Genomic DNA, 27,775 nt, shown 5'->3' with positions numbered 1-27,775 from the left:
GTTTGACTTCAGTAAGATTATTAATCTCCTCGGCTTCAATTTCTTCTTCCATAAAATGGAATTAAGAATAGCACCTAGTTTAGCAGGTTGTTTCAAGGGTTAAATGAGATACCATGTAAAAACTACTTAGCAGAGTGCCTGGTACATAGTATAAACGGTGGAAAGGTTTTATTATTATTTTCTTTATTAGTAAAATTGAAGATAAGAACATATATTAAAATATGAGCCTGTTTTTAATCTTTCAGATATTTTTATGTAATTTCATAATATAACATGGCTCTATTTGGCACATGAGAAAGAGGAAGAAGATTTACAATAGTACAACAATTGTTTATCTTTAAACAATGAAACTGATATATTTACCCTAGCCTGGCAACCAGACAACACCGAAATTCCCTTCTCAATCATAATGAAAAAGTTTAGTACATTATGCATTAAAAAAAACCAGAACTTCAGTGTTCTAAGCAAATTTGTTAATTTAATCCATAATGTATGATTTGCACTAGAAATTAAGTAGCAAATCAATCAGCTAATTATGAAAAATCAATAGATTGTGAATCAACCTGATAACAATGACAAAGTAAGATGGAAAAAAGAAACCTTTTATGACCCTCTACTCTATTTGAAAAGTTATCAGAACACTGTATCATTTGACTAAATCTAAGGCACTGCTCTTTTTGCAATTATAAAAAATTTTGGAAATTTGCATGTTAATTCAGACCTGCTGTTTAGAGTCCCTCACATTTAAATTATGAGTTATTAATGACATAAAGAACATATATAAGTTTTATATTTAACAGTATTCAACATTTTATCTCTTCCATTATTGAAAATAGCTATAAATACACAGATCAGGGCAGTCTGAGAAAACAAAATTTTGAGAAAATAAAATCAATATTCAGAGATTACAAATGGGTCATATGCTTGCCTAAATATTTTAATGCAGTATTGAAGGTAAAAATAAGTGTATTTCTGTTTAAAATTTAACATATCTTTATGTATTGATTACTTATTATAAACAATTGCAAACACAAAGATCCTAACATCATTTGAAACTCAATTATAATCAAGTCACATTACCTTCATCAAAATGTTAAAACCCCAGCTTGAGGATAACAGCACTCTTCAATGACTTCTGAATTATAGCAAAAAATTGCATTTCTCTTATCACACTCACAAAGCATTAAAAAAAAAAAGAATTGACCAGTGAAGAGTCTAACCTTGAAAACCTGGGAAGATCAGAGTTCACCAAAGCCCAAAGATCGATGTTAGCAGTATCAGACATCACACAGTACAAAATAAGATTATGAGTTAGAAGTGGTTCACATTATAGTACAAGTTAAAACAATAATGTTCTTTGCCAGCATTTCTTATATTTACAGCATAATCGGTATGCAAACAGAACCATATAGAAGTATGGACAGCCAAACCTTTTCAAATAGAGCTAATTTTAAAGGATAAGCTATTGGCCTTCGTTAATCCAAAAAATAGAAAACTCTACTGAAGACATTATGTTAACACTGCTACTGTGGCTTTCCTAAAGTTAGCTTCTCAAAACATTAAAGTTGGCGAGATAGTACCATTTCACCAACAGCCTTCAAATTCCTTTAGCAAATGGGTCATTTTAGATTAATGCTGGAGTGTATCTTGGCTTGTGTTATCTTTTAATAAAAACACCGGGTGCCGATTTCTTGATATGCTCAGACTGCTTCAAGAAGATACAGTTAACTTTAAAGGCCTTATTGGCAATAAATACAAGGATCATAGGTGATTGAATAGAAAAATAAATCAAAACATGAGTAAACAATGGCCATTACCAACTGTACTTTTGTTTGTATTTGAAAACCATTTTACATTCTGATTTTTTTCATAATTCATCAGGAGGCTTTCTTATTACTATTTATTCAATTATTATTATTATTATTTGAGACAGAGTCTTGCTCTGTGGCCCAGGCTGGAGTGTAATGGTGCAACCTCAGCTCAGTACAACCTCTGCCGCATTCTGGGTTCTAAAGATTCTCCTGCCTCGGCCTCCCAAGTAGCTGGGATTACAGGTGCTCACCACCACACCTGGCTAATTTTTTTGTATTTTTAGTAGAGACGGAGTCTCACCATGTTGACCAGGCTGGTCTTGAACTCCTGACCTCAGGTGATCCACCTGCCTCGGCCTCCCAATGTGCTGGGATTACAGGTATGAGCCACCGTACCCAGCCAATTATTGTTATTATAGTACTTGTAATAAGTTACTTAAAGAGAAAAAGCCAATATATATTTGTACACCATTAAACACAAAAATAAAGATTCAACTTTTCCAAGATGTGAAGACTATCAGTGAAGGGGTACTTGAAAATGTTTTTGCATGCAATATTCCACCCCAAACCACAGAAAATATCATATTTACTTTATTATTATTCAATGCACATATTAAGACAGGCTATTCACTATTAAAAGAAGGATCATTAAATAAAAAGATTAAAAGCCTACAAATAGAGCACCTCTTGGATAGTGTTAATTGACTATAAACACAATTTTCTTTCCTTACAAGTCTTGCTATGATTTATAAGCACTGAATGTTAGCAGGGAGAATAAATTGTGCTAGAGTAATGAATCCTAGGACTTAGAAGACCTAGGATCTATTTTTGACTCTGCTACTTAATAACTATATAACTTTGGGCAATTCAATCTTTCTGAGCATGTTTTCTTACCCATATAATGGGAATAGTGTTATCTGCCCTAACCTCCCTCACAGGAATATTTTAAAGATCAAATTCAAGTTTTAAAATACTGGACTAAAGTCGGCCATGTGCCAGGTGCTACAGGAAACACAAAGATGAGCAACACTCAAACTCTGCCCTTAAGAAGCTTAAAATAAAAAGTACATTATATGATGTAAATTGTGGCATGCCATATAAATAGGAAATATTGTCATTATTTCCTAACAAAACTTTCAAAGCATTTGATACTATGAAATTCAGAAAGCTAAATATTGGCTTCTGTACGTTTAAATGATTTCTAAATCACGGACAGCAAATTAACTTAAGACAATACTTAGAGCAGAGTCTGGCCACAAAATTAGTTAAATAAATTAGAATTCCCACCTCAGATAATTCAGAGTTTAAGTAAAGGCACTTTATATGTGTGTTTGATATAGAGGGACCAATAACAAGAACTCTCCAAAAAATATTTCATTCAAATATGACATTTCAGCCTGAGTAATTAGCAAGGAAAACTTTGGATTGTATCATAGCAAAACTTCTAAGACTCTAGTTTAAAAGGTAACATTTTAGTGAGCTATATGCCAAGTCAATTTTTTTATGAGACTCACAATCCATTATTTTCAACCACATAACAAAGTTTAACTGAAAAAGGAAACAAAACAAAACCCTAAAATCTTGTGCATAAGTAGTAATCACTAAAGGTATACTGATGAATTGACTGGTATATTTTAAGTTTAGTTTCCACTTAAGGTTGTAGTCTTTAACTATTGCAAAGAAGAAAACATCACAGAGACCAAGTTCCAACAATTATGCAATTTAGAGCACATTTGGTAAATGAGAAATTGTTAAATTGGTTTTAAAGAAATTGTGGCTGCTTTAATTCTTCTTTTTTTCAGTATATTACAGTAATTCAGAAGACAGAAATTTCCCAGCTAACAGTAGAGTTTGGCAGTAATCAAAGCAGCAAAATCTATGTAGGTCATATAAGGTGGGACTCAAAATTACTTCAAAGTATTCCCTAGTCCTCGCTTTGTCTTAATAATAGTTAAATAGTATGCACTGTTTGATGACATCATTTAAGAAGAACACAAGAAGCAATCTGGTTGATGGAGGGGTTGATGGAGCTTTTAAGGTAACAGAAAACAGAAAGTGTATGCAGGGAACAGGCTGCTCCCTATAGAATAGACACCAAATTGATCACTGAGGAGCATTAAGTCAGAGTCCCAGCTATGCCAGTAACTAACAGCATTACCTTGAGCAAGTTTCTTAACCTCTTTGGGCCTCAATTCTTTTCATATGTGACAAAGACTCCTTGAACAAATGTTAGACAGGCTCCTTTGAGCCTTCCTCTCTATTAGGCCTCATTCTTGGGCCTACTTTTTGGCCTTCCAAATCCAGTTATATCAATAATCCTGCTAAATCAGTTTAGAGAGAGTCCCTTCACCCTTGATATGTGATCAAGTTCCTTGTCTCTCACTTTTGATGTCTAAATACTTGGCCTGTTTCTAGCAAAAATCTTGTTGGGCCAGTTGAGGAAGAACCTACCTCTCCCTACCCTTGATGTCTCCTCTTAGTAATTTACCATTACTGATGCTCTCTGCTCCTTGGCTATAAATAATCACTTTTCTTTGTTGTATTTGAAGTTGAGCTTAGTCTCTCTCCTACTGCAATAGTTTCTACTCTATTGCAATAGTCCTGAATAAAATTTGTCTTATGTTCTTCTTAGTCATCAAAAAGAGTAACAGTGCACACTATTTAACTATCATTAAGGTAAACGAAGACTAGGGGGTCCTTTAAAGTAATTTTGAGTCCCACCTTATATGACCTGCATAGAATTTTGCTGTTGTCTTGTGGACAGATTTTATTCGGGACTATTACTCCTTAACATAGGTGAAACTTAGGTCCCTTCTAGATCTGACATTCTATGGTTCTATCAAATAATGTGTTTGCAGTAGAGTAAGAAACTAGAGAATCAATTCAGATAGAAATAAATTGGTTCCTGAAAGCAATCTTGAAAAATTAGGTTTTTTAATTTTGTAGGATTAAAAAATGTCCTGCCATTCTCAACAGCCAGATATCATGAGGTATACTATTATCTCTTCTAATTCTTTCTTACAAATTTGAAAAGGACTATTTATCTTGAATAATAATAAATACATTCAAATATTTGTGGTTCTTTTTACTGGTAATTAGGTAAACATCTTTCACTATGAATCAGCAATTTTCCATTGAGTATCTCTTGGTAATTGTTCTTTGGTGTATACTGTTTACATGTGTATAATGAAAATAAGATTAAGAACTTTCTAATCTGTGCTGGCATGCAGTGGCACAATGTTCGCTCACTATAACTGTTGCCTCCCAGCTTCAAGCAATTCTCCTTTCTCAGCCTTCCAAGTAGTGCAGGACCACAAGACCAGCTAACTTTTGTGTTTTTATTTATTTACTTTTTGAGATGGAGTCTTGCTCTGTTGCCCAGGCTGGAGTGCAGTGGTGTAATCTCAGCTCACTGCAACCTCCACCTCCTGCCTCAGCCTCCCGAGTAGTTGGGATTACAGGTGTGTGCCACCATGCCAGGCTAATTTTTGTATATTTTAGTAGAGATGGGGTTTCACCATGTTGGACAGGCTGGCCTTGAACTCCTGACCTTGTGATCTGCCAGCCTAGGCCTCCCAAAGTGCTAGGATTACAGGCCTGAGCCACCACGCCCGGCCTCTTGTATTTTTAGTAGACACAGGTCAGGCTGGTCTCAAACTCCTGACCTCGGTGATCCGCCCACCTCAGCCTCCTAAAGTGTTGGGATTACAGTCGTGAGCCACCACCTTCAGCTCTATTAGTCCATTTTTAACAGCAGTAGAATTTAGAACTTTGTGACAACCCAAAATGTTAAGATAAGATAGTCTGAAAACCTGCAGAAGATATGGCAAGTCAAGAATTAAGTATTTTCAGGATCTAATAAAATACACACACACACACACACACACACACGCATATTTTTTTTTTCTTTTTGAGAGGGAGTCTCACTCTCACCCAGGCTGGAGTGCAGTGGTGTGATCTTGGCTCACTGTAACCTCTGCCCCCCAGGTTCAAGCGATTCTCCGGCCTTAGCCTCCTGAGTACCAGGGATTACAGGCACCTGTCACATCACCCAGCTAATTTTTGTATTTTTAGTAGAGATGGGGTTTCACCATCTTTGCCAGGCTGGTCTTGAACTCCTAACCTCATGATCCACCCACCTTGGCCTCTCAAAGTGCTGGGATTACAGGCATGAGCCACTGCACCCAGCCAATGCATATTATTGCTTAAAAAAAAGAATGTCCTTTTGAAGGCTAGTTCAATTCGTTTGCATTAACAGATATAAATTAAACATAAGAAACATACTCCAAAGAAAGGCAAAGTATATAAGCCTGTTTTAGGTAGTATAAATTTTCAACTGAAAATGACACAAATATGAATTTTTAAATGTTAAATTAGTTTTCCTAGTTGAGTAATTTTGGGTCTTTCCAATAGACAGAAACACTGGGTTCTACAAGTTCCTGAAAACTTGAAGAGATAAATCATTATGTAAGAATTGAATTGGCATATATGCTTTTAAAATACATTCAAACACTTTAAAACATTAGGTACAGGTGTGTGTAGATAAATATATACACACATATATATATATACACACATATTTGTATATATATTTATACACACACAAATATATAAATATATTTATATAAATACATAAGAAAATTTCAAACTTCATGCAGTTACTATTTTGGAGTTAAGGATCTAACCTGTAGGACCTGGATAGGGATCAAAGTTCACCAAGGCCCAATGTCATCATTGACAAAAAGGAAAAATAGCAAAATTGTTAGAAATATCAAGAAACTAAAAAGCATTACACTAAATACTTTCAAGTTAAAACTTAATTCAATAAAAGAATACTCTGAAAGTTCATATTCATGCATCTGTATATAAACCAAATTATCACCACTTAGTGACAACACTAAAATGAAAACAGCACACTGCGGTGTATTTTTAAAGGCCAAAATTTCTTTTTATCATAATCATTACTATGAGCTTAGACTAGGAACAATCAATTTTAAGAGCAATAGGGTTTACAACTCAGTTTTAATTTATAGTTTATGAAACGAATTGAGAAGTCACAAACACTCATCAGGTGTGTATTCTTCTAACTACTTTCATTATTATTTCCTTTAAAAATGTAATTTTTAAGGCATCTTTGTAATTAATGGCTTCATACCAACATATTTCAAAGTAATGTTCAACAGTGAGCTCATTGCTCATTCATTACTAGTAAGAATGAATAACCACAGTGATGATTAAAATATAAAAGGGATAATAGTTTGGTTTATTTGAATTACTGCATGCAAAACCAAGCAAGATACTTGCTTCAATTCTCTACATTACATGCAAGAGTCAACATGGCTGAGAAGATTTTCACTGGTTTTCTTCAAGAGTAAACAAACATAAAACTTTAAATAATACTTTCCATCAGATTATATCAGATCAGATAAAATTTGGTTTTGAAAATGATCCTCTGAACACAGTATGTGATTCCATTTAATTCATGTTTTTAGAACATCTTATTAAAAATGAACTCCAATCACTTTAGATTTTACTGTAATATAAATGAAATTTTTCATTTTGAAATGCATTTTTATAATGTCAGAGACTTTGAAAGAATAAAAGGACATTTACTTTCAAGTTTTCAATCACCAGAAATATAAATTTGAATATCAGTTCTCAAAATCTGTTAATAACCTATCACCAGTGACTAGGCTCAGCGACATTAATCCAGGATGAAAATAAGCATTTCCAAAATTAGTAAAACAAAATGGAACAGCACAGATACAAAGTGAAAAAGTGAACACTGGATGCAAAAATTGAGACTACTAGAGCAGTGAATGCAAGACAAATGAGGTATAGACATGAGGCTGGTATGAAGAGATCACTAGTCAATTTGATCATGCTGTGATGCTGGAGATAAATTTGATTGCCTAGTTCCTATGGAAGATAATTTTTTTTATTGTGCCTGGTGAGATTTGCTGATCATATGACAGAACCATAGCAATACTTTTGGTATGGACCACAAGCATCTATTGGGTGATCACTAAAATGATTTCTGTGATGACATGCTGAGAAGCTCACATTTAAAAATGCAGACAGCATTTTGCTGACAGGTTAACAGTATAGTTTTACCTTTTAGTAACAAGACTAATAAAACCATCATTTCCTTTATTCTCCAAGTTGTTTTATTTCATCTATGTAAATGACAAAATGCATTACTAAAGCAAATTATTAGAAGCATGGAAATAGATGGAGTTAGCTATGAACCAAGCTACTTACTTGTAAGAAGTTCTTATATTACAAATTCTAAAGTCCCTTTTTTTAACATCCTACAATGCACTGGAAAAATTCTAAAGTCTTAAAGACTGAATAACCTGCCAGCAAAATGAAATGCATGGACTAATAAATAAACCATTCCCCTACCACTCATAGACATACCTGGTCTCCCAGGAGGACCTTGGGGCCCAGGGTTGCCTTTAGGTCCTTCCAGAGCTGGACCCGGAGAACCAGGAGGGCCTGGAGGACCCTGAACACCAGGGAAACCATGAAAGCCTGGTTCGCCCTTTGGACCTGGAAGGCCAGGATTTCCTGGAATCCCAGGTAATCCTCCATCACCCTTTTGGCCTATGAAAGTAAAGTGTAATTAGAGGATATGTCAAATAATACTGAGTTACAGGCTTGCCTATAAGGTTAGCTATTCACACATATTAGGGCAAGTAATGGAATTGACAGGAGTCATCTCTATCTCCTATCAAATCCCAAACCCACCCAGAAAACCATTCTTCCTATTAAATATATATATTTGTAAGCATTTATTAGAGTATATATAGAAATGTAGAAACAATAATAGTTTTCATCCTAAAAGGTATCCTTTGTGTTAAGACAGAGCAAAGATCACATGACCAATAGCTGTGAGAAAAAAAGTATAAAGTATCTTTAAATATAGTTTCAAGATGGATGGAGGAAATTTCTAAAGCAAATATTTTGAGTCTAATTTTGAGCCTAATTAAAGATATGGCCCTTCAATGGTTGTTATGTGTCCCCTAACACCATTCTAACCAATATTTATAATCATTGTCTAGCAAAATTGTTCTCAACATTTTTTTCTCTACCTCTGACACTTTTAAGAGCAATATAACGGTGGCATTTTAAAATAATAATTTTCACGTTGGTGTCATGGGAAGGATATCTATGTGACTTTTCAGGAGATATGTGTATGGTTTGAGAAAATCTCTACAGAATGGTTAGCAGTCATTTCAGAACATAAACATACATGTCTGTATGTACATTCAGTCCTTCTACTATTTTGTGCTTACAGTAAGAGTAAGCAAAAGAGAAGGAGGGTAGATTGAGTGTACACATATCCATCCAAATATGCAAAACATATTTTAAGACTGAACTTTCAAGAAACATTTTTATTATTGATATATATCTACAGACTTTCTTATCTTCCTACAATTTTGCCTTCTTTCTTTATCATTTCCTCGGCATTTATTTATGCATTTAATGTAGAGATATCTACATGTAAATTTCCTTAAGGATGCATTTTTATTTAACACAACTCCTTAAACTAAGTTGCTAAATACTAAATGTTTTAATGTATAACACTAGCTTTTGGATTTTCTGGGTCCTTATATGCATTTTATGATAGTAGATGGTGAAGATGGAAAAATAGATGTATTTGGAAATATTCTCATTCTATAGATTGATTTAGCATGTTTTATTAAGGTTTACCAGAAAGTCCTGGAAGTCCAGGGGGTCCTGGGTTTCCAAAGCCTGGTTGACCTGTCAGAGTACAAAACAAAATAATCTCAAGGGGATAATAATAATGGAAACAAGGCCAAATTATGTTTAGATCATTGAGGTTTTCATTAAGTGCAACAATATATATTACATGAGACATGCAGGAGATTCATTTCCAACATAGAATTATAATTCTAACATGAGAAAACTATCTAAACATATATTCTATTTGTGATGAATGTTCAATATATCTTTATATGAAAAAATATAAATCGATTGCATAGTAAACCACAGATAAATTTGCAAAAGCTAGGTAACTTCTTTATGATATGAAAAATTAGACAAAAAGAGATTTGGAGTTTTTTGTAAGAGGGAGGCAACTTGATCAAGATCCATGAGCTAATATTCTTAGGATGAAGAGGAAGATAGATAGTAACTAGGAAGGGGAAAATGTGTGGTAGCTTAGAAAGTAAGAAAAGAAGATACAATTTCACTGTGGGTAATAAAATGGCCAGTTAAAGTCAACAAGGAAGGAATTAGAAAAATAGGAAAAATGAAAACACTACAGTACCTGGTTCACCCTTCTGCCCAGCTGGTCCAGGAATACCATCTTGACCAGGTTTGCCTTTTTCACCTGGAGGCCCTGGTTGTCCAGGACGACCTCCACCACCTAAAAAATAGAGTACAACAGGTTACATCCAGGTTCCCAATTTCCAACTCCCTTTTACTTCCATATGCTCCCTTCTCTATCCAAAAGACCCAAGGTGCTTTTGTGACACTCCTTTGGATCACAAAATGTTATAAAAATATGAAGCATAAAAATATGAAGGAGGATAATGAAAATAAGGAATAGTCATTCAACATTTAAAACCTTCAAGTTCTTCATTTTAATATAGTTTCAGAATATTTAAGAGAGTAAGGTGCGAAGGGTAGTGGGGTGCATTATAGGCCTCAAAGGGGGGCAAGAGAAGTTATTACCTTTAGAAAGCAATCAACAAACAAAATTACTATAGCCTGCCATCCTAAAAAAATCAAAGTTTCTATTACAGGACACTTGAATTAACTCTCCCTGGAAAAAAGTAGGCCTAGAAAATATGATCACATAATGATAATTTTAAGTACTTTTTTTTTTTTGAGGGTCTTGCTTTGTCACCCAGCCTGGAGTGCAGTGGTATGATCTTGGCTCACTATAACCTCTATCCCTTGGGTTCAAGCGATTATAGTGCCTCACCCACCCAAGCAGCTGGGATTACAGGAGCCCACCACCATGCCCAGCTAATATTTTGTATTTTTAATAGAGATGGGGTATTACCATGTTGGCCAAACTGGTCTCAAGCTCCTGACCTCAAGTGATCCTCCCACCTCGGCCTCCCAAAGTGCTGGGATTTCAGGCTTGAGCCACCTCGCCTGGCCCATTTTAAGTACTTTTTATTAAGAGTTATTCATGCTGTACCTAACACACAGTGTTAAGTGAATGATACCATATTTCCTTTTATTGAAAATGTTCACAGCTGAATATGATTTGATTTTCCCAAACTGAATATGATAGACATTAGATTTTTAGAACAGCAAACTCTTATTTTCCATGCTTACCTATAGGACCAGGTTCTCCTGGAAGGCCAGGGTTCCCAGGAGGGCCACTAATACCTTTTGGTCCAGGAGGGCCAGGGGTTCCTAGAGTAAAGAACTTAATTTAAAAATAAAAGAAAAACGACATTGCTTTAAGAGCTACAATTCAAACTTACAATTTATAGTGCTAGTATAGAAACAGTGAAGACAAAAGGAAACCCAAAAGGTGCTGGTGTTTGCTGCCTATATTTAACAATAATTTTATGTTTTAAATTCATTTATCCTGAAGTTGGCTTTATTATATATTCACAAACATAAAAACAACTACCACCATATTATACTGGTAGAATTTATAGGACTTCATTAAATGAATATACCATAATTTAAAAAATCCATTCCTGTTGTTGGACTTTTAGTTTATTAACAGGTTTTAGCTATTACAAATATCCATTTGCCTATTTATAAACATCCATTTTATTTCCTGCTTTTACCCATCATAAATAAAGCTGCCATGAATATTTCTGAACAGGTGGTTTTGTAGACCTCTGCCTTAATTTATCTTAGGTAAATAACAAGAAGTGGAATTGCTGGATCGAAGAGTAGGAATATGTTGTATTTTATTAAAAAACTGCCAAACCATTTCACACTCAGAACAACCTGTAGAAATTCCAGTTGTTCCAGATACTGGCACAACCTTTGTGATGATATCAGTAGCTGTAATAATAGACATTCTGGTAGGTATGTAGAGCTACTTCGTCGTGGTTTTAATTTGCATGTCTTTGATGACTAATGACACTGATCACCTTTTCATGTGCTTATTGGCCACTTGTATATCCTCTTTTGTGGAATATCTGCTCAAAGTTTTCTCTATTTTTCAAAATTGTATAATATGTCTTGTTATTATGGAGCTGCTGACTTTTTTTACGTATCCTACACATCAGTCATTTTTCAGGTATATGTTTTGCAAATATTTTCTCTTTTTCTGTGGCTTTCCCATTCATTTTCCTGTGGTGTCTTTTAACAAAAAGAAGTTTAAAATTTTAAGTTTAATGTATCAGTTTTTTTCTTTTACAGTTAGTGCTTTTTGTATCCTAAGAAAATCTGCCTATGCCAAGTCATGAAAATATCTATGTCCTCCTCTAAAAGCTTTATGGTTTTAGCTTTTATGTTCAGACTAAGATCCAATTAAAAACAATCTTTTTCCTGTACCATGTAATGTATGAATTAAGTTTTGTTTTTTCCCCATATATATATCTAGATGTCTCAGTGCCATTTGTTGAAAAGAATTTGCTTTCCCTAATAAATTTATTTGATACCTTTATCAAAAGTCAATTTACTATATAATATGAGTCTTTCTTTACCCTCCATATTTTGTTTCATTGATCTACTTCTCAATGCTTATCAAGTACACATATTCTTAATTATTGCACATCTTGAAATCAACTAATGTTAAGTCTTCCAACTAGTTTTCATTTTTCAATATTGTTTTGGATATGCTCCTTTCATTCCCATACACATTTTAGAATCCATTTGTCAACTGCTACCAAAAAAGGTTCTTGGGTTATTAACTGGAATCACTTTAAATCTATGGATGACTTTAGAGACAACTGGCATCTAATTCTAAAATTCTTTTATTGTTATTTTAAGTTCTAGGGTACAAGTGCAGGATGCGCAGGTTAGTTACATAGGTAAACATGTGTCATGGTGGTTTGCTGCACCTATCAACCCATCACCTAAGAATTAAGGCCAGCATGCATCAGCTATTTTTCCTGATGCTTTCTCTCCCCACAACCCACACACCACTCCCACCTCCACAGGCCAGTGTGTGTTGTTTCCCACCTTGTGTCCATGTGTTCTCGTTGTTCAGCTCCCATATATGAATGAGAACATGCAGTACTTGGTTTTCTGTCCCTGCATTAGTTTACTAAGGATAAGGGCTTCCTAACAATTTTGATCTTCCATTCCATAAGTATGATCTATCTCTTCATTTATTTTTGTATTTAAAGTTTCTCATAGCAGATTTTACAGTTTTCAGTGAATATACCATACAAATATTTTCTTAAATATACTGCTAAACACTTTTGAGGCAAGTCAAGATAGAGCAAGCCCACTACAGCCTCTTTTTCTCACTGATTATAATTAAAAACTTGAAAGAATACAAAAAGCAACTATTCAAAGACCCTAAAATAAACACTAACAGGCATATTTAGGAGGAAAGTAAAAAATAATGACCAATAGAGTAGTGCATTAGTTTTCTATTGCTATGTAACAAATTACCCCAAACTTAATGACTTAAAACAACACCCATTTATTATCTCACCATTTTTGTAGGTAATATTCTCGGCACAGCTGAGCTGGATTCTCTGCTTAGCATAAAGCCAAAAATCAAGGTATTGGTCTGGCTAGGCTCTTATCTGGATGTTATGGGGAAAGATGCACTTCCAGGCTCATTTGGGTTGCTGGCTAAATTTAGGTCCTTGGGGAAACAAGAGTAAGGTCCAAGTTTCCTTGCTAACTAGCTACTGGAAACCATTCTCGGGTCCTGAGGGCCACTGGCATTCCCATTTCATGGGCCTTCTCCATCTGAGCAATGGAGACCCTCTCTTATGTGGAATCCCACTGATGCTTTGGATCTCTCTGAATTCCTCTACCACCACCACTTGGAGAAAATGCTCTGCTTTTAAACAGTTCATATGATTAGATTAGGCCCATCCAGAATATCTCCATATCCTAAGATTGACTAATTTGGGAGTTTAATCACAACTGAAAAAGCCTTCCAAGAGCAGTACCTAGATTGGTTTTGGACTGAATAAACAGGGGCCAGGCTTCTTGGTGCAGAGATCTTAGAATTCTGTCTACTATATAACTCAATACCAAATGAAAGCACAATGGAAATGTTTTCTAATGAATGACAGCTAAGACTATTTGTTGCTAACAGACTTCACTGTGAGAAATACTAAATAATTTTTTTAAGGAAATAACCCCAGAAAAGCCACATATTAAGAGTAAAGCCCATATGCCAAGTCCAAGGGATACACATAAGACAAAGGCCATTGGAAATAGCCCTGCTATAACAAAATCTAAAACTCCATCACTGCAAGATCAAGTTGATATCAGGAATTGAACTGCCAGCTAGAACAATATTCAATATTATTCAAAGAAATTTAATAGAATCCAGAATCTTTATACCATACTATCCACAGCATTCAGCATAGATGAAAAATTAGCAAATTTGAAGAAACTTGAATATGTGTTTCTTATTCAAAAAAACAAAACTACCAATAGAAATGGACCCATGGATATCTGAAATATTGGAACAAGCTGAAAAGATATTTAAAATAGCTATAAAAAATGTTAAGGAATCTATAGGTAAAATGTTCATAATAGGTGAAAATCAGGGAATTTCTGGAAAAATAAAGTAACTCTTAACCAAATGGAAATTAAAATTTTTGTGGAGATTAACAGAATATTGAATACATTAAAAAGCAGTAAGCTTGAAGACAGTGGATAATAATCATCCAAATTAAACCTCAGAGAGAATAAAGATGGTAAATATAGCCGGAGCCTGAGTGACCTGTGATACAGTATCAAGAGATCTAATATGCGTGTCAGTGCATTTTAAAAGAAGAGAAGAAAATATGATAGAAGAAATACAGTTATGTGTCACTTAACAACTGGGGTATGTTCTAAGAAATGAGTTGTTGGGCGATTTTGTCATTGTGCAAACATATAAAGTTTATTTATACAAACCTAGATGGTATTAGGTCATACAGTAGAGCCTATTGCTCCCAGGCTACAAATCTATATAGCATGTAACTGTACTGCATCCTGTAGGGAATTATAACACAATGTTAAGTATTTATATATCTAAACCTAGAAACAGTACAGTAAAAATACAATATAAACAATAAAAAATGGTACACTTGTACAGGGCACTTACCACAAATGGAGCTTGCAGGACTGAAAGTTATACTGGGTGAGTCAGTGAGTGAGCAGTGAATGAATGCAAAGGCCTAGGATAATACTGTATACTACAGTAGGCTTTTTAAAACATAGTACATTTAGGCCACACTAAATTAACAAATATTGTTCTTTCTCCAATAATATATTAACCTTATCTTACTGTAACTTTTTAACATTATAAACTTTTGTTTTGACTTTCTGGCTGTTTTGTAATCAAAATACTCAGCTTAAAATACAAACACATTGTATAACTATCCAAAATATTTTCTTTATATCCTTATTTTGTAAGCTTTTTTCCTATTGCTACAATATTTTTTTAATCTTTTTAAGCTGTTTTTTTGGTTAAAAACTAGGATACAAACACACACATTAGCCTAGGCCTACGCAGAGTCAGAATCATCAATATCACTGTCTTCCAACTCCATATCTTATCCCACTGCAGGGTCTTCAGGGGCAATAATACACATGGAGCCATCATCTCCTATGATAACAATGACCTCTTCTGGCATACTTCCTGGAGGACCTGTCTGAGGCTGTTTCACAGTTAACTTTACTTTTATAAGTAGAAAGAGTACACTTTACAATAACAATATGAAGTACAGTGTAAAAAATATATAAACCAGTAACATAGTCATTTATTATCATTATCATGTATAATATATCATACATAATTATATGTGCTATACTTTTATATGACTGGCAGTGCAATAAGTTTGTTTACACCAGCATCACCACAAACACATGAGGAATGAGTTGTGATACAATGTTACTATGGCTATGACATCACTAGGTGATAGGAAATTTTCAGTTCTATGAAAATCATATGGGACCACCACCATAAACATTGTTTGTTGTTGACCAAAATGTCATTATGTGACACATGACTGTATATGAAGAAATGATAGCTGAGATTTTCCAAAGTTATTAAAAAATAACAACCCTACAGATCCAGGAATATCAATGAATACAGGGCAAAATAAATACAATCATAACTAACCATGACAAAAAGAAACTATTGACAACCAATTACAGAGAGAAAATCTCAAATGTATCCAGAGAAAAAACAGATATAAACAAGCAAAACAATAAAAATAATTAATGTGTTATTATCAGGAAAAATGGAGACCAAAAGACAGTGAAAGAAATATTTAAAGTGCTAAAGGCAACAAATATCAAAAACAGATTTCTATATCCAGTATTTATTTAAAATGAAACTAAAACAAAGACAATTGCAGATAAATTAAAGGTGAGAGAATCTGTCACCAGTAAAATCACTTTACAATAAATGACTGTGGAAGAACATCAGGCTTTAGGAAACGATACCAAATAGAAGTCTGCTACACAGAAGGGTAGAACACTAGAAATGTAAATATGTAGGTAAACATAAAAATTGGTTTTGTTTCTCATATTAAATTATTTAGAAGAGACTGTTTAAAGCAATAGTAATAGAAATTAATTGTAAAATGTGTTACCAATATAATAATCATATAAAATATATGAACACAATCACACAAAAGAACATTATATGTAAATAAAATTATATGATTGTAAGAATCTTACATTATATGTGAAGTCATATAATATTAATTTAATGCAGAATATGTTAAATTATGAGTGCACACTGAAATCTTTGGAGCAATCATTTAAAAACAGTAGAAAGAGGGAGAGCTTAAAAGCCAATAGAGATAAAAGTCAATAGAGGAGACAGAATGGAATACCATAGCATATCTGATGAACCCGATTAGAAGAGGAAATCAGGGACAAAGGAAGATCATAAAAAAAATAGCAATGTGGCAGACTAAAATCCAAACTTAACAATATGTATTAAATATAAATAGACTAAACACTCCAAATAAATGGGAAAGATTGTTGGACTGGAAAAGAAGTAAGATATAAATGTATGTTTATTCCTAAGAGACATATTTTAAACATACAGACAGGTAAAATAAAAATTATATAGAAAAAGTTATACTATACTAAGCTCATGAGGCAAGCAAATCCCTATACTAAAACATTGTTGAAGACACTATGAGAAAAGAAAATCTTAGGCCAGTAATGCTCATGGCCATATATAATTTTTTAAAAACAGCAAATCCAGTCCAATAATACTTAAATATAATTTTATACAGCAAGATCATCTTGGAGTTTATCCCAAGAATGCAGGGTTGTTTTGACATAAAATATCAAACAGTGCAATTCACTATATCAAGAGTAAAGGAGAATAAAACACATTATCATCTCTGTAGATTCAGAAAAAGAATTTGATAAAACTCAAATCCATTGTTTATAAAAATTCTCATTATAGTAGGAATAGAAAGAGATTTCCTTAATTTAATAAAATATATGTACAAAAAGCCTGGTACTAACATTACATTCAATGGAAAAAGAGCAAACATTCTCCCTTGGAGTTTAGAAAAAAGATAATGATGTCAACTATAACCACTTCTATTAAACATTGTATTGTAGGTCCTAACCAGTGCAATTAAGCATGAAAAACAAATAAAAGGTACAAAGAAATGAAAAAGAAGAAATAGAAATATCTGAGGTTAAATGTTAGTTAAAAAAATCTATAAACTCAGCATTTTAATAAGTGAAATCAACAATTTTCTTATATACAATTTCAATATTCCTAAATCAATTAGTTCTATATACTTCCAAGAAACAACTGGAAGATGAACTAGGAAAAGCAATACCATTTAAATGCCACCAGAAAGCATCAAATATCTAGAGATAAATTTAACAAAATATGTTCAATATTTAAAAAATGAAAAGGGCAGTATGTTGTTAAATTAAATCCAATACCCACATAAACAGATAGATAACATGTCCATTTTATTGGAAGGTTGAATATTGTCAAAATATCAATTATCCTCTACCTTACCTAGAGATTTACTGCAAACTTAAAAATCCCTACAGATACTTTAAATGAAAATTGATAAACTGATTTCCCCTGCAAAAAACTTAGAATAGCCAAGACAAGCTTTAAAAAACTGAAACAAAGTTCTAGTACTTACCTACCATTTTTCATGGCTTAATAGAAATTTATAGTAATTCAGCATTGTGTTAAAGCAGAAATAGAAAAGATACCATTGGATCAGAATACAGAGTATAGAAATAGCCCACCACATATTTAGTCATTTGACTTTCTGACAAAGGAGTGACTGGATACGTTTAGGTTCTTAAAAAAAAAAAAATAGTGTAGCAAACAATTGGATAACTGTGCTGAAAAGAAAAATGAACTTTGACCCCTACCTGACACTGTAAAAATATTTTTATTTGAGATAGATCATAAGCCAAATATGAAAGGTTAAACATTAAACATGTTATAAAAATTAGGAGATTATTTCCATAACCTCAAGTAGACAAATATTTATTGAATTGAATAAAGAAAACCCACTATCCATGAAAGGAAAGATTGATACTCTGGATTTTATTAAAATTAATAACTTTTTTTCATTACACAACAGCAGCATTAGGAAAGGCAAATAAGAGACATAGAGAACATATTTCAATATATGTATCTGACAAAGGACTCATATCTTGAGTATATAAAGAACAGCTCTGAATCAATTTGAAAAGGGGCTGACAATTCAATAAAAAATGAACAAAAGTACTTGAGAAGAAACTTCAAAAAGATGCTAGTCAAATGGGCAATAGTATAATAAAAAGGTGATTAATACTATTATTCATTAGGAAAATGTAAATTCAAACCCTAATAAGATGCTTCTATATACTCACCAAAACAGATAAAATTAAGACCAACACTATGCAGTGATGGTGAGGACATGGGCAATTGGAGAACTGACATTTCATACATTGCTGTTGAAACTGTAATTTACAAACCACATTGGAAAACTGTTGGGCAGCATTTACTAAATTTCAGTGTACACCTACCCTGTGATTCAGCATTTCTACTACTAAGTTTTTGTCTAAGAGAAATCAATGTATGTGTTTACCAAAAGATATGTAAAAGAACGTTAATAACATTTTAAAAAATAATAGTCCCAAACTGGAAACAACCCAAAAGTCCATCAACAGGGGAATGTGTAATTGACTGTGGTATATTTTTCAATGGCATATTATATAGCAATGATAAAGAACAAACAACTAACATGTAAAACAAAATAAATGAATGTTTTAGACATAATGATGACTGAAAAAAGCCAGATACAAGGATTGCTGTACGATTTCACTTAAATGAATTTCAATAACATGCAAAATTAACTGATGGTAATAGAAGTCATAGTAGTGGTTACCTCAGGGTAGGGGGGTGCGTAGGGGCATGGGTAAACTTCATGGGATGAAGAAACTATTTCATATCTTGATACGTATGGTCAATTCATAGGTATATATACTTAGGTAAAAACTCATCTATATTCTTAAGCATACTTTACTATATGTATGTTTCACTTAAATGAAAAGGGAAGAGTCATTCATCCATGCCACTGTGTAATTCGAAAAACAAACAAAAAAATAAATTCAACCTTAAAAATGTAGGTACTATAATAATCTAGTTCAGGCTGCATAACTGACCATAATGCTAAGATCTCTTACTTGAGTGACTCAGTTCTTGCCATTTGAAGGAACTGTATGATTGTACTACTAACCGCTATCAGCTGTGTGTCTGTGCACACCTTCCTAAGAGAATCAGCTGCAGGCAAAGGTTTGGAAGTATATATTATTACCTATAAAAATACCAAGGGTTCTTAATTGATTTGTGGCCAGCAGTCGAAGATTGAAAAATGCTCCACCAAATAGTCTCTCTGCCCACAGGATATTGTCCTACTGAGTCAATAATATTCATTCTCATTTAATATAGAAATAAATTTGGACAAAGAAAAGGTAAAGAGATAGTTGGAGATTAAGTTGCTAGTCAGTATCTGATTGGAAAATAAAAAGCAAGTCCGACAAATAAGAAGCTGCTCTGTGATACTGATTGGAGTAGATAAGGAAGGAAAGAAGGAAGCACTTAAGAGAAGAAAATTTACCTGGGAATCCAGGAAGGCCTGGTTGTCCTTTTGCTCCAGGGGTTCCTGGTAATCCAGGCGAACCAGGATCTCCCACAGAACCTTTGATACCAGGGTTCCCTGGGTATCCAGGCAGACCAGGCTCACCCTGAAACATGAATAAAAAGATAACACTGAAGTCTCTACATGACTTAGATTGTATAAGAACATATTACTTATAGAGTTTTTATTATATGTCAGACATTCCAGTAAGTACTTGATATAAATTGCTTCATTCAATCATCACAACAGTCCTGTGAGTTAGGCATCACCATTTACATTTATAAATGAGAATACTGAATCTTGAGAAGCCAAGTGCCTAAAGTTTTAGTAAGTGGCAGACATGGGATTTGAACCAAAACATATCAGACTACATAGCTTTCTATTCTCACAGTATGTAGGTGTATTATTCTCATTAATCCTTAACAACCTATTAAGAAGATACTGTTATTATCCACATGTTAGAGCTAGTAAGTGGTGAAATCCAAATTTGGATTCAAACAGTCTGACTTCAGAGCCTGTGTTTATCATCCCTGCTGTGCCACAATGCAATTCATTGCTTCCAATAAACATGTCAACCAAAAGTTATAGAAGGTTCTACTGCAAAAGGTGATTTTCACCGTAACACAAGGAAATCTGTCAGTTCTTCAGTGGGTGTCTCAAATCCCACTTCTGGCTGAGTGTTGTGGCTCTAGCACTTTGGGAAGCCAAGGCTGCAGGATTGCTTGAGCCCAGGAATTTAAGACCATCCTGTGCAACAAAGGAAGATGCTCTGTCTCTACAAAAAATAAAAAAGATTAGCTGGGTGTGGTGGTGCATGCCTGTAGTCCCAGGAGGCTGAGGTGGGAGAATGGCTTGAGCTAGGGAGGTCAAGGCTATATTGAGCCATGATCATGCCACTGCAGGACAGCCTGGATGACAGTCTCTTAACAAGGAAAGAAAAACTCACTTCTTTCCTGGACAAAGAGAGTTTACCTTACTTAAGAGGTTAGGGTAGGTTCTTACTCTGTCATGTATATAATGAACTCATATATGCAAGTCTTAACTCCTTAACTACATTGAAAGTTTCTTTTGGGTCAGAGACAATTTACATATATATAAACCATTTTTGCTCAATGAATATTTGCATTATGGGTTTTTTTTCCCAACAGAGACTTAGAAGAATTCATACCCACTTTCACAATTAAAATAAGTTTTTCCAATAATAATGGCAACATATACTTTCACTCTGAATCTCTACTGCAGGGCTTACTGCTCTACTCATGAAGATCATGACCTTTACAATAAAGTGCTAGTGCTCAACATCACCTACTGAATGCTTCCTTCCTCACTTAATACATAGTAGGTGAATAAGATCTATTTATGACTCATGTTTCTGCATTATGGTAAGAGTTTTTGAAACTAAAGCCTTTTTTTCCTTACATCCTTTCATTTTAAAAAAATTAAGAATCTTGGGCTGGGAATATATGTATTTTGTTCTAAACTTGTAAATCAACTATCTAGCTCATTTTAAGTCACATAATAGGTATACGATTACATTTTGGATTGAATTGGTCCCACCTTAGATATTTACATGGGAAACCTTTGAATAAACTATCATGATTCTTTTTGTTACTTATGAACAAATTAAACGTTTATACCAAAATTATAATACAAGAAAAAAACTCCAATATTCTGCTTGTAGTAAATCTAAAAGGCAGAAGACAAACTGGATTATTTATGATACTAAAGTACATTAAGTTCTAAAAATACAGCAATTATTCCTTATCCATGGTTTTGCTATCCATGGTTTCCGTCACCTGTGCTCTGAAAATATTACATAGAAAATTTGAGAAATAAATAATTTGTAAGTTTTGAATTGCATGCCATTCTGAGTAGCATGATGAAATCTCATGTTGTCCCATTCCACTCCTCTCAAGACCTAAACTATCCCTTTGCCCAGCATATCCATGCTGTAAACACTACCTGTCTATGAGTCACTTAGTAGCTGTCTGTGTTACCAGACCGAAAAAAAAACACAGTATGTACAAGGTTCAGTATTATCCACAGGTTCAGGCATCCAATGGGGATCTCAAAATGCATCCTCCTTGGTAAGGAGGAACTACTGTAAGCCGAATCTGTAAATTCAGCCAGTACTTTCCCCCTAATACAGTGTCCATAATCACTTTTATGGCTCTACTCCTTCAAACCAAGTACCTTTTAAAAATAGAGTAAGTATTTTATTAGGGCTTCTGAAAAAAAAACCCTGAAATTTGCTAGCTTAAACTTTATCTAGCCTTTTATTATGCAAATATATGCAGGGAAAACAATGAGCTTCACAAAAGGTAAGCAAGAAGAGCTAAAGAAGAAAGTGCTCAGCAAATTATAAATTGGACACAAATCAAATAACTCACTCTGAGAAAGGAAAATTCAAATGTATTTGCACTTTTAGGTAGAAACGATTAGAATGACTTAGATACACAGCTGCAAATATCTACATCTACATCTGTTCTAATGTCAAGCCCTAAAGAAAATGTGGTACATATACACCATGGAATACTATGCAGCTATAAAAAAGGATGAGTTCATGTCCTTTGCAGGGACATGGATGAAGCTGGAAACCATCATTCTCAGCAAACTGACACAAGAACAAAAAAACAAACACTGCACGTTATCACTCTTAAGTGGGTGTTGAACAATAAGAACACACAGACACAGGGCAGAGAACATCTCCCACTGGGGCCTGTCAGGGGGTTGGGGGGTAAGGGAGAGATAGCAGTGGGTGGGGGGACTAGGGAGGGATAACATTAGGAGAAATACCTAATGCAGATGATGGGAGGATAGATGCAGCAAACCACCATGGCACGTGTATACCTATATAACAAACCTGCACGATCTGTACATGTACCCCAGAACTTAAAGTTGATTTAAAAATTCTGAAAATGAAATATCTCATACCTAATGTGTCACATTTACAATTGTGAAACTATCTAATGATTACAGTAACACTGAAAGGCATGCCAAATATTAGAACTGCTTGCAAGGTCACTGTGTAGTATCACCTAGGAAAAAAAGTCAATTTGATATCTTTGTTGTTAAGATTCAAATTGCAATTTAATGGTATTTGGATCATAATCAGTCTCTGCTATGTCTTAGTAATAGCATCTTCTCCTCCATTCCATGCTATAACCTAAGATTCAGAATAAACTTAACAGGCTTGCTCCGCTTTATGAAATGGAAGACAGCAAAGACAGTAAGAAAGCTAATCATTTTTTTTCTTGCATTCCATTGTAAAACTAAAGAAGCATTGCCACTGAGGGGGAAGAATAAGACAACAAATGGAAAATATTTGAGGAGAAAGAGTTAACATCATATCTTGGTTTATGACAAGAAGAATATCGCAACAGTTGTCCATCAGTTGGAAGTTGTGGTCCCCACATAACTGTTAATGTTTTTACAACCCTATCTGTCTTTTGAGATTAAGGACCATGAACAAAACCATAAATAGGTTCTACTTTAGACAGAGAATATTAACAAGAGGAAATTAAAAAGTGCATGCAGAGATACTCTTTTAAAGCTTTATTAAATTAAAGCTTTATTAATTTATATATAAAATTGCACATAATTAATGAATGCATACATGTTTTTGAGTTTGGGTATATGCATATACCCATGATATCATAACGACAAAGTACTAAACAAATCCATCACCTCCCAAAATTTCTTCATGTGTGTGGGTTGTGGTGAGAACAGTTAACATGAAATCTATCCTCTTGACATATTTTAAGGTGAAGAATACCGTACTGTTAACTGTAGGCACGATATTGAATGTCAGATCTGTAAAACTTACTCATTCTGCATAACTGAAGTTTTATATCCATTGAGCAACCATTAACATTTTAGTTAATTATACAGAAAGGGGATTATATAATAAGACCTTCAAATCTGCATGTTATTTAGCTCTTCCAAGTAGCAAAATATTAAACTAACAAACAAACTGATAAATAATGACTCAAGGCTGCCTAAGCAGGCCAAAGCCAACACATTAAATTCAATAGCAGTATGTCTAAGGTAATGATAAACTTAGAGAAAATTAATATAAACTAAACTTACAAGATAATGAGCTCTATACTATCCTTTACCAACCAAGGTAGGCATAATAGCAAATTGCTCCAGAATCAGCCCAATGAACCTACAAGTGGCTCAAAATACTAAAGAAACATTGAAGAAAAATATGATTCATAAATCTTGCTATTCCGTACCAGCACAGCATGTGTAGTCCTAGTAATCACAGTACATACAACTACTTAAAATGTGTCCAAAGTTAGTAAGGTAAATAACACCCATTTGTTCCTCAAATCTCAGGATTCTAGAACTAAAAAAAAACTAAAATAAAGACAGCAATTTAAAGACAACTGAAAACATTACATGTTATAAGTAGAAACTGTAGATTTTTCAATAATGTGCATTTTAAAAATACCTTTACTGAGATATAATTTATATATCATACAGTTCATCCACTTAAAAGTATACAATTCTACTAAACACTGGGGTCTATTGGGGGGAAAAGGGGAGGGCTAGTGGGAGGGGGAGGTGGGGAGGGATAGCCTGGAGGAAATGCCAAATGTGGGTGAAGGGGAGAAGGAAAGCAAAGCACACTGCCATGTGTGTACCTATGCAACTGTCTTGCATGCTCTGCTCATGTACCCCAAAACCTAAAATCCAATAAAAAATTACAAAAAAAAGTATACAATTCACTGTTTTCAGTATCTTCATAGGGTTGTGCAACCATCATCACAAGCTAAGTTTAGAAAATTGTCATTACCCCCTAGAAGAAACCCTATACATATTAGCAGCCATTCCTCATTCTTGCTCCCTCTAACCCCTGGCAAAACCTAATCTGCCTTCTCTTTATACAGATTTGCCTATTCTGGACATTTCGTATGAATGAAATCATACAATATGTGGTTATTTTGTGCCTTACTTATTTCACTTACCATAATGTTTTCAAGGTTCATCCATGTTACACCATGTACCAATACGTCATTTTTTAAAATGGTCAAATGATATTCCATTGTATGGGATAGCACACTTTTTCATTTGTTTTTTATTTTTCCATAAGTTATTGGTGTACAGGTGGTATTTGGTTACCTGACTAAGCTCTTTAGTGGTGATTTGTGAGATTTTGGCACACCCATCACCCAAGCAGTATGCACTGCACCGTATTTGTAGTCTTTCATCCCTTGCCTCCCTCCTACTCTTCCTCCCAAGTCCCCAAAGTCCATTGTGTCATTCTCATGCCTTTGTGTCCTCATAGCTTAGCTCCCACCACATATCAGTGAGACCATATGATGTTTGGCTTTCCATTCCTGATTACTTCACTTAGAGTAATAGTCTCGAAACTCATCCAGGTTGCTGCAAATGCCGTTAATCTATTCCTTTTTTTTTTTTTTTTTTTTTTTTTTGAGATAGAGTCTCACTCTGTCACCAGGCTGGAGTGCAGTGGCAGATCTCCACTCACTGCACACTGCAACTTCCAACTTCGTGGTTCAAGTGATTTTCCTGCCTCAGCGTCCCAAGCAGCTGGGATTACAGGCATGCACCACCACACCCAGCTAATTTTTGTATTTTTAGTAGAGACTAGGTTTCACCATGTTGGCCAGCATGGTCTCAATCTCCTGACCTCGTGATCCACCTGCCTCAGCCTCCCAAAGTGCTGGGATTACAGGCGTGAGCTACTGTGCCCAGCCAACTTATTTCTTTTTATGGCTGAGTAGTGTTCCATTGTGGAGATATATAGATATAGATATAGATATCTATATATCTATATCTATATATACACACATGACAGTTTATCAGTTATTTGATGGGCATTTGGGTTGGTACCACAATTTCGCAATTGCAAATTGTGTTGCTATAAACATACATGTGAAAATATCTTTTTTTGTATAATGACTTCTTTTTCTCTGAGTAGATACCCAGTAGTGGGATTGCTAGGTCAATGGTAGTTCTACTGTTAGTTCTTTATGGAATCTCCAGTGTTTTCCAGAGTGGCTGTACTAGTTACATTTCCACCAATAGTGTAGAAGTGTTCCCTGATCACTGCATCCACACCAACATCTACGAGTTTTTTATTTTTTGATTATGGCCATTCTTGCAGGAGTAAAGGGATATCTCATTGTGGTTTTGATTTGCATTTCCCTGATCATTAGTGATGTTGAACATTTTCTCATGTGTTTGTTCTCCATTTGTATATTTTGAGAACTGTCTATTCATGTGTCTAGCCCACTTTTTGATAGGATTGTTTTTTTCTTACTGATTTGTCTGAGTTCACTTAGATTCTGGTATTAGTCCTTTGTCAGATGTATAGATTGTGAAGATTTTCTTCCAGTCTGTGGGTTGTCTATTTGCTGACTGCTCCAAAACGCAAATCAAAACCACATTGAGGTATCATCTCATGCCAGTTAGAATGGCGATCACTAAAAAATCTGGAGACAACAGATGCTGGAGAGGATGTGGAGAAATAGGAACACTCTTACACTGTTTGTGGGAGTGTAATTAGTTCAACCATTGTGGAAGACAGTGTGGCAATTCCTCAAGGATCTAGAAATAGAAATTCCCCTTTACCCAGCAATCCCATTACTGGGTATATACCCAAAGGATTATAAACTGTTCTATTATAAAGACACATGCACATGTATATTCATTACAGCACTGTTTACAATAGCAAAGACCTGGAACCAACCCAAATGCCCATCGATGATAGACTGGACAGGGAAAATGTGACACATATACACCATGGAATACTATGCAGGCATAAAAAATGATGAGTTCGTGTCCTTTGTAGGGACTTGGATGAATCTGGAAACCATCATTCTCAGCAAACTGACACAAGAACAGAAAACCAAACACTGCATGTTCTCACTCATAGGTGGGCGTTGAACAATGAGAACACGTGGACTCAGGGAGAGGAGCATCACACACTGGGGTCAGTTGGGGGGGCTAGGGGAGGGACAGTGGGGGCGTGGGGAGGGTGGGGATGAATAACATGGGGAGCAATGCTGGCTATAGATGAAGGGGGAATGGAGGCAGCAAAAACCACTTGGTTATATATGCACCTATGCAACAACCCTGCATGATGTGCACAGGTACCCCAGAACGTAAAGTACAATTTTAAAAAAGAGAAAAGAAAAAGCTCTTTAGTTTAATTAAGTCCCAATTATTTGTCTTTGTTTGTATTGCATTCATTTTTGGGCTCTTTGTCATAAAATCCTGGAGGAGTATTTAGGGTTTTCAAGGTAAATGATCATATCTTCAGCAAGCAGTGACAGTTTGACTTCCTCTTTACCAATTTGAATGCCTTTTATTTCTTTTTCTTATCTGATTGCTCTGGCTAGGACTTCCAGTACTACACTGAAGAGGAGTGGTGAGAGTGGGGATCTTTGTCTTGTTCCAGTACTCAGAGGGAATGCTTTCAACTTTTCCCCATTCAGTATTATGTCAGCTGTGGTTTTGTCATAGATGGCCTTCATTACATTGAGGTACTCCCTTGTATGCCACTTTTGCTGAGAGTTTTAACCATAAAGTGATGCTGGATTTTCTTGAATGCTTTTTCTGCATCTATAGGGTTGATCATGTAATTTTTATTTTTAATTCTGTTTATGCGGTGTATCACATTTGTTGACTTGCATATGTTAAACATCACTGCATTCCTGGTATGAA

The 27,775-nt window shown here is 34.6% G+C and overlaps 1 protein-coding gene across 3 annotated transcripts in view; it reads right to left on the bottom strand.

Moving 5' to 3' along the window:
• Positions 1–27,775, bottom strand: part of COL4A5 (collagen type IV alpha 5 chain) — a 250,831-nt gene that overhangs the window by 21,111 nt on the left and 201,945 nt on the right. For 2 of the 3 annotated variants that reach the window (XM_078363412.1, XM_035287997.3), the window contains 5 exons: positions 20,057–20,183; positions 11,130–11,210; positions 10,108–10,206; positions 9,528–9,578; positions 8,232–8,417 (listed from right to left, as the gene is read on the bottom strand). In XM_078363412.1, the coding sequence (XP_078219538.1) occupies positions 8,232–8,417; positions 9,528–9,578; positions 10,108–10,206; positions 11,130–11,210; positions 20,057–20,183 (544 nt within the window). Of the gene's footprint in view, positions 1–6,457; positions 6,506–8,231; positions 8,418–9,527; positions 9,579–10,107; positions 10,207–11,129; positions 11,211–20,056; positions 20,184–27,775 lie in introns of those variants that run through there. The other variant, XM_054251548.2, reaches the window with a different exon arrangement.

Source organism: Callithrix jacchus, chromosome X (genome assembly GCF_049354715.1).
Source record: "Callithrix jacchus isolate 240 chromosome X, calJac240_pri, whole genome shotgun sequence".
In the NCBI taxonomy this organism is placed as follows: domain Eukaryota; kingdom Metazoa; phylum Chordata; class Mammalia; order Primates; family Cebidae; genus Callithrix; species Callithrix jacchus.
Note: the sequence above shows the minus strand (reverse complement) of the source record. Positions and strands in the feature narration are given on the sequence as shown.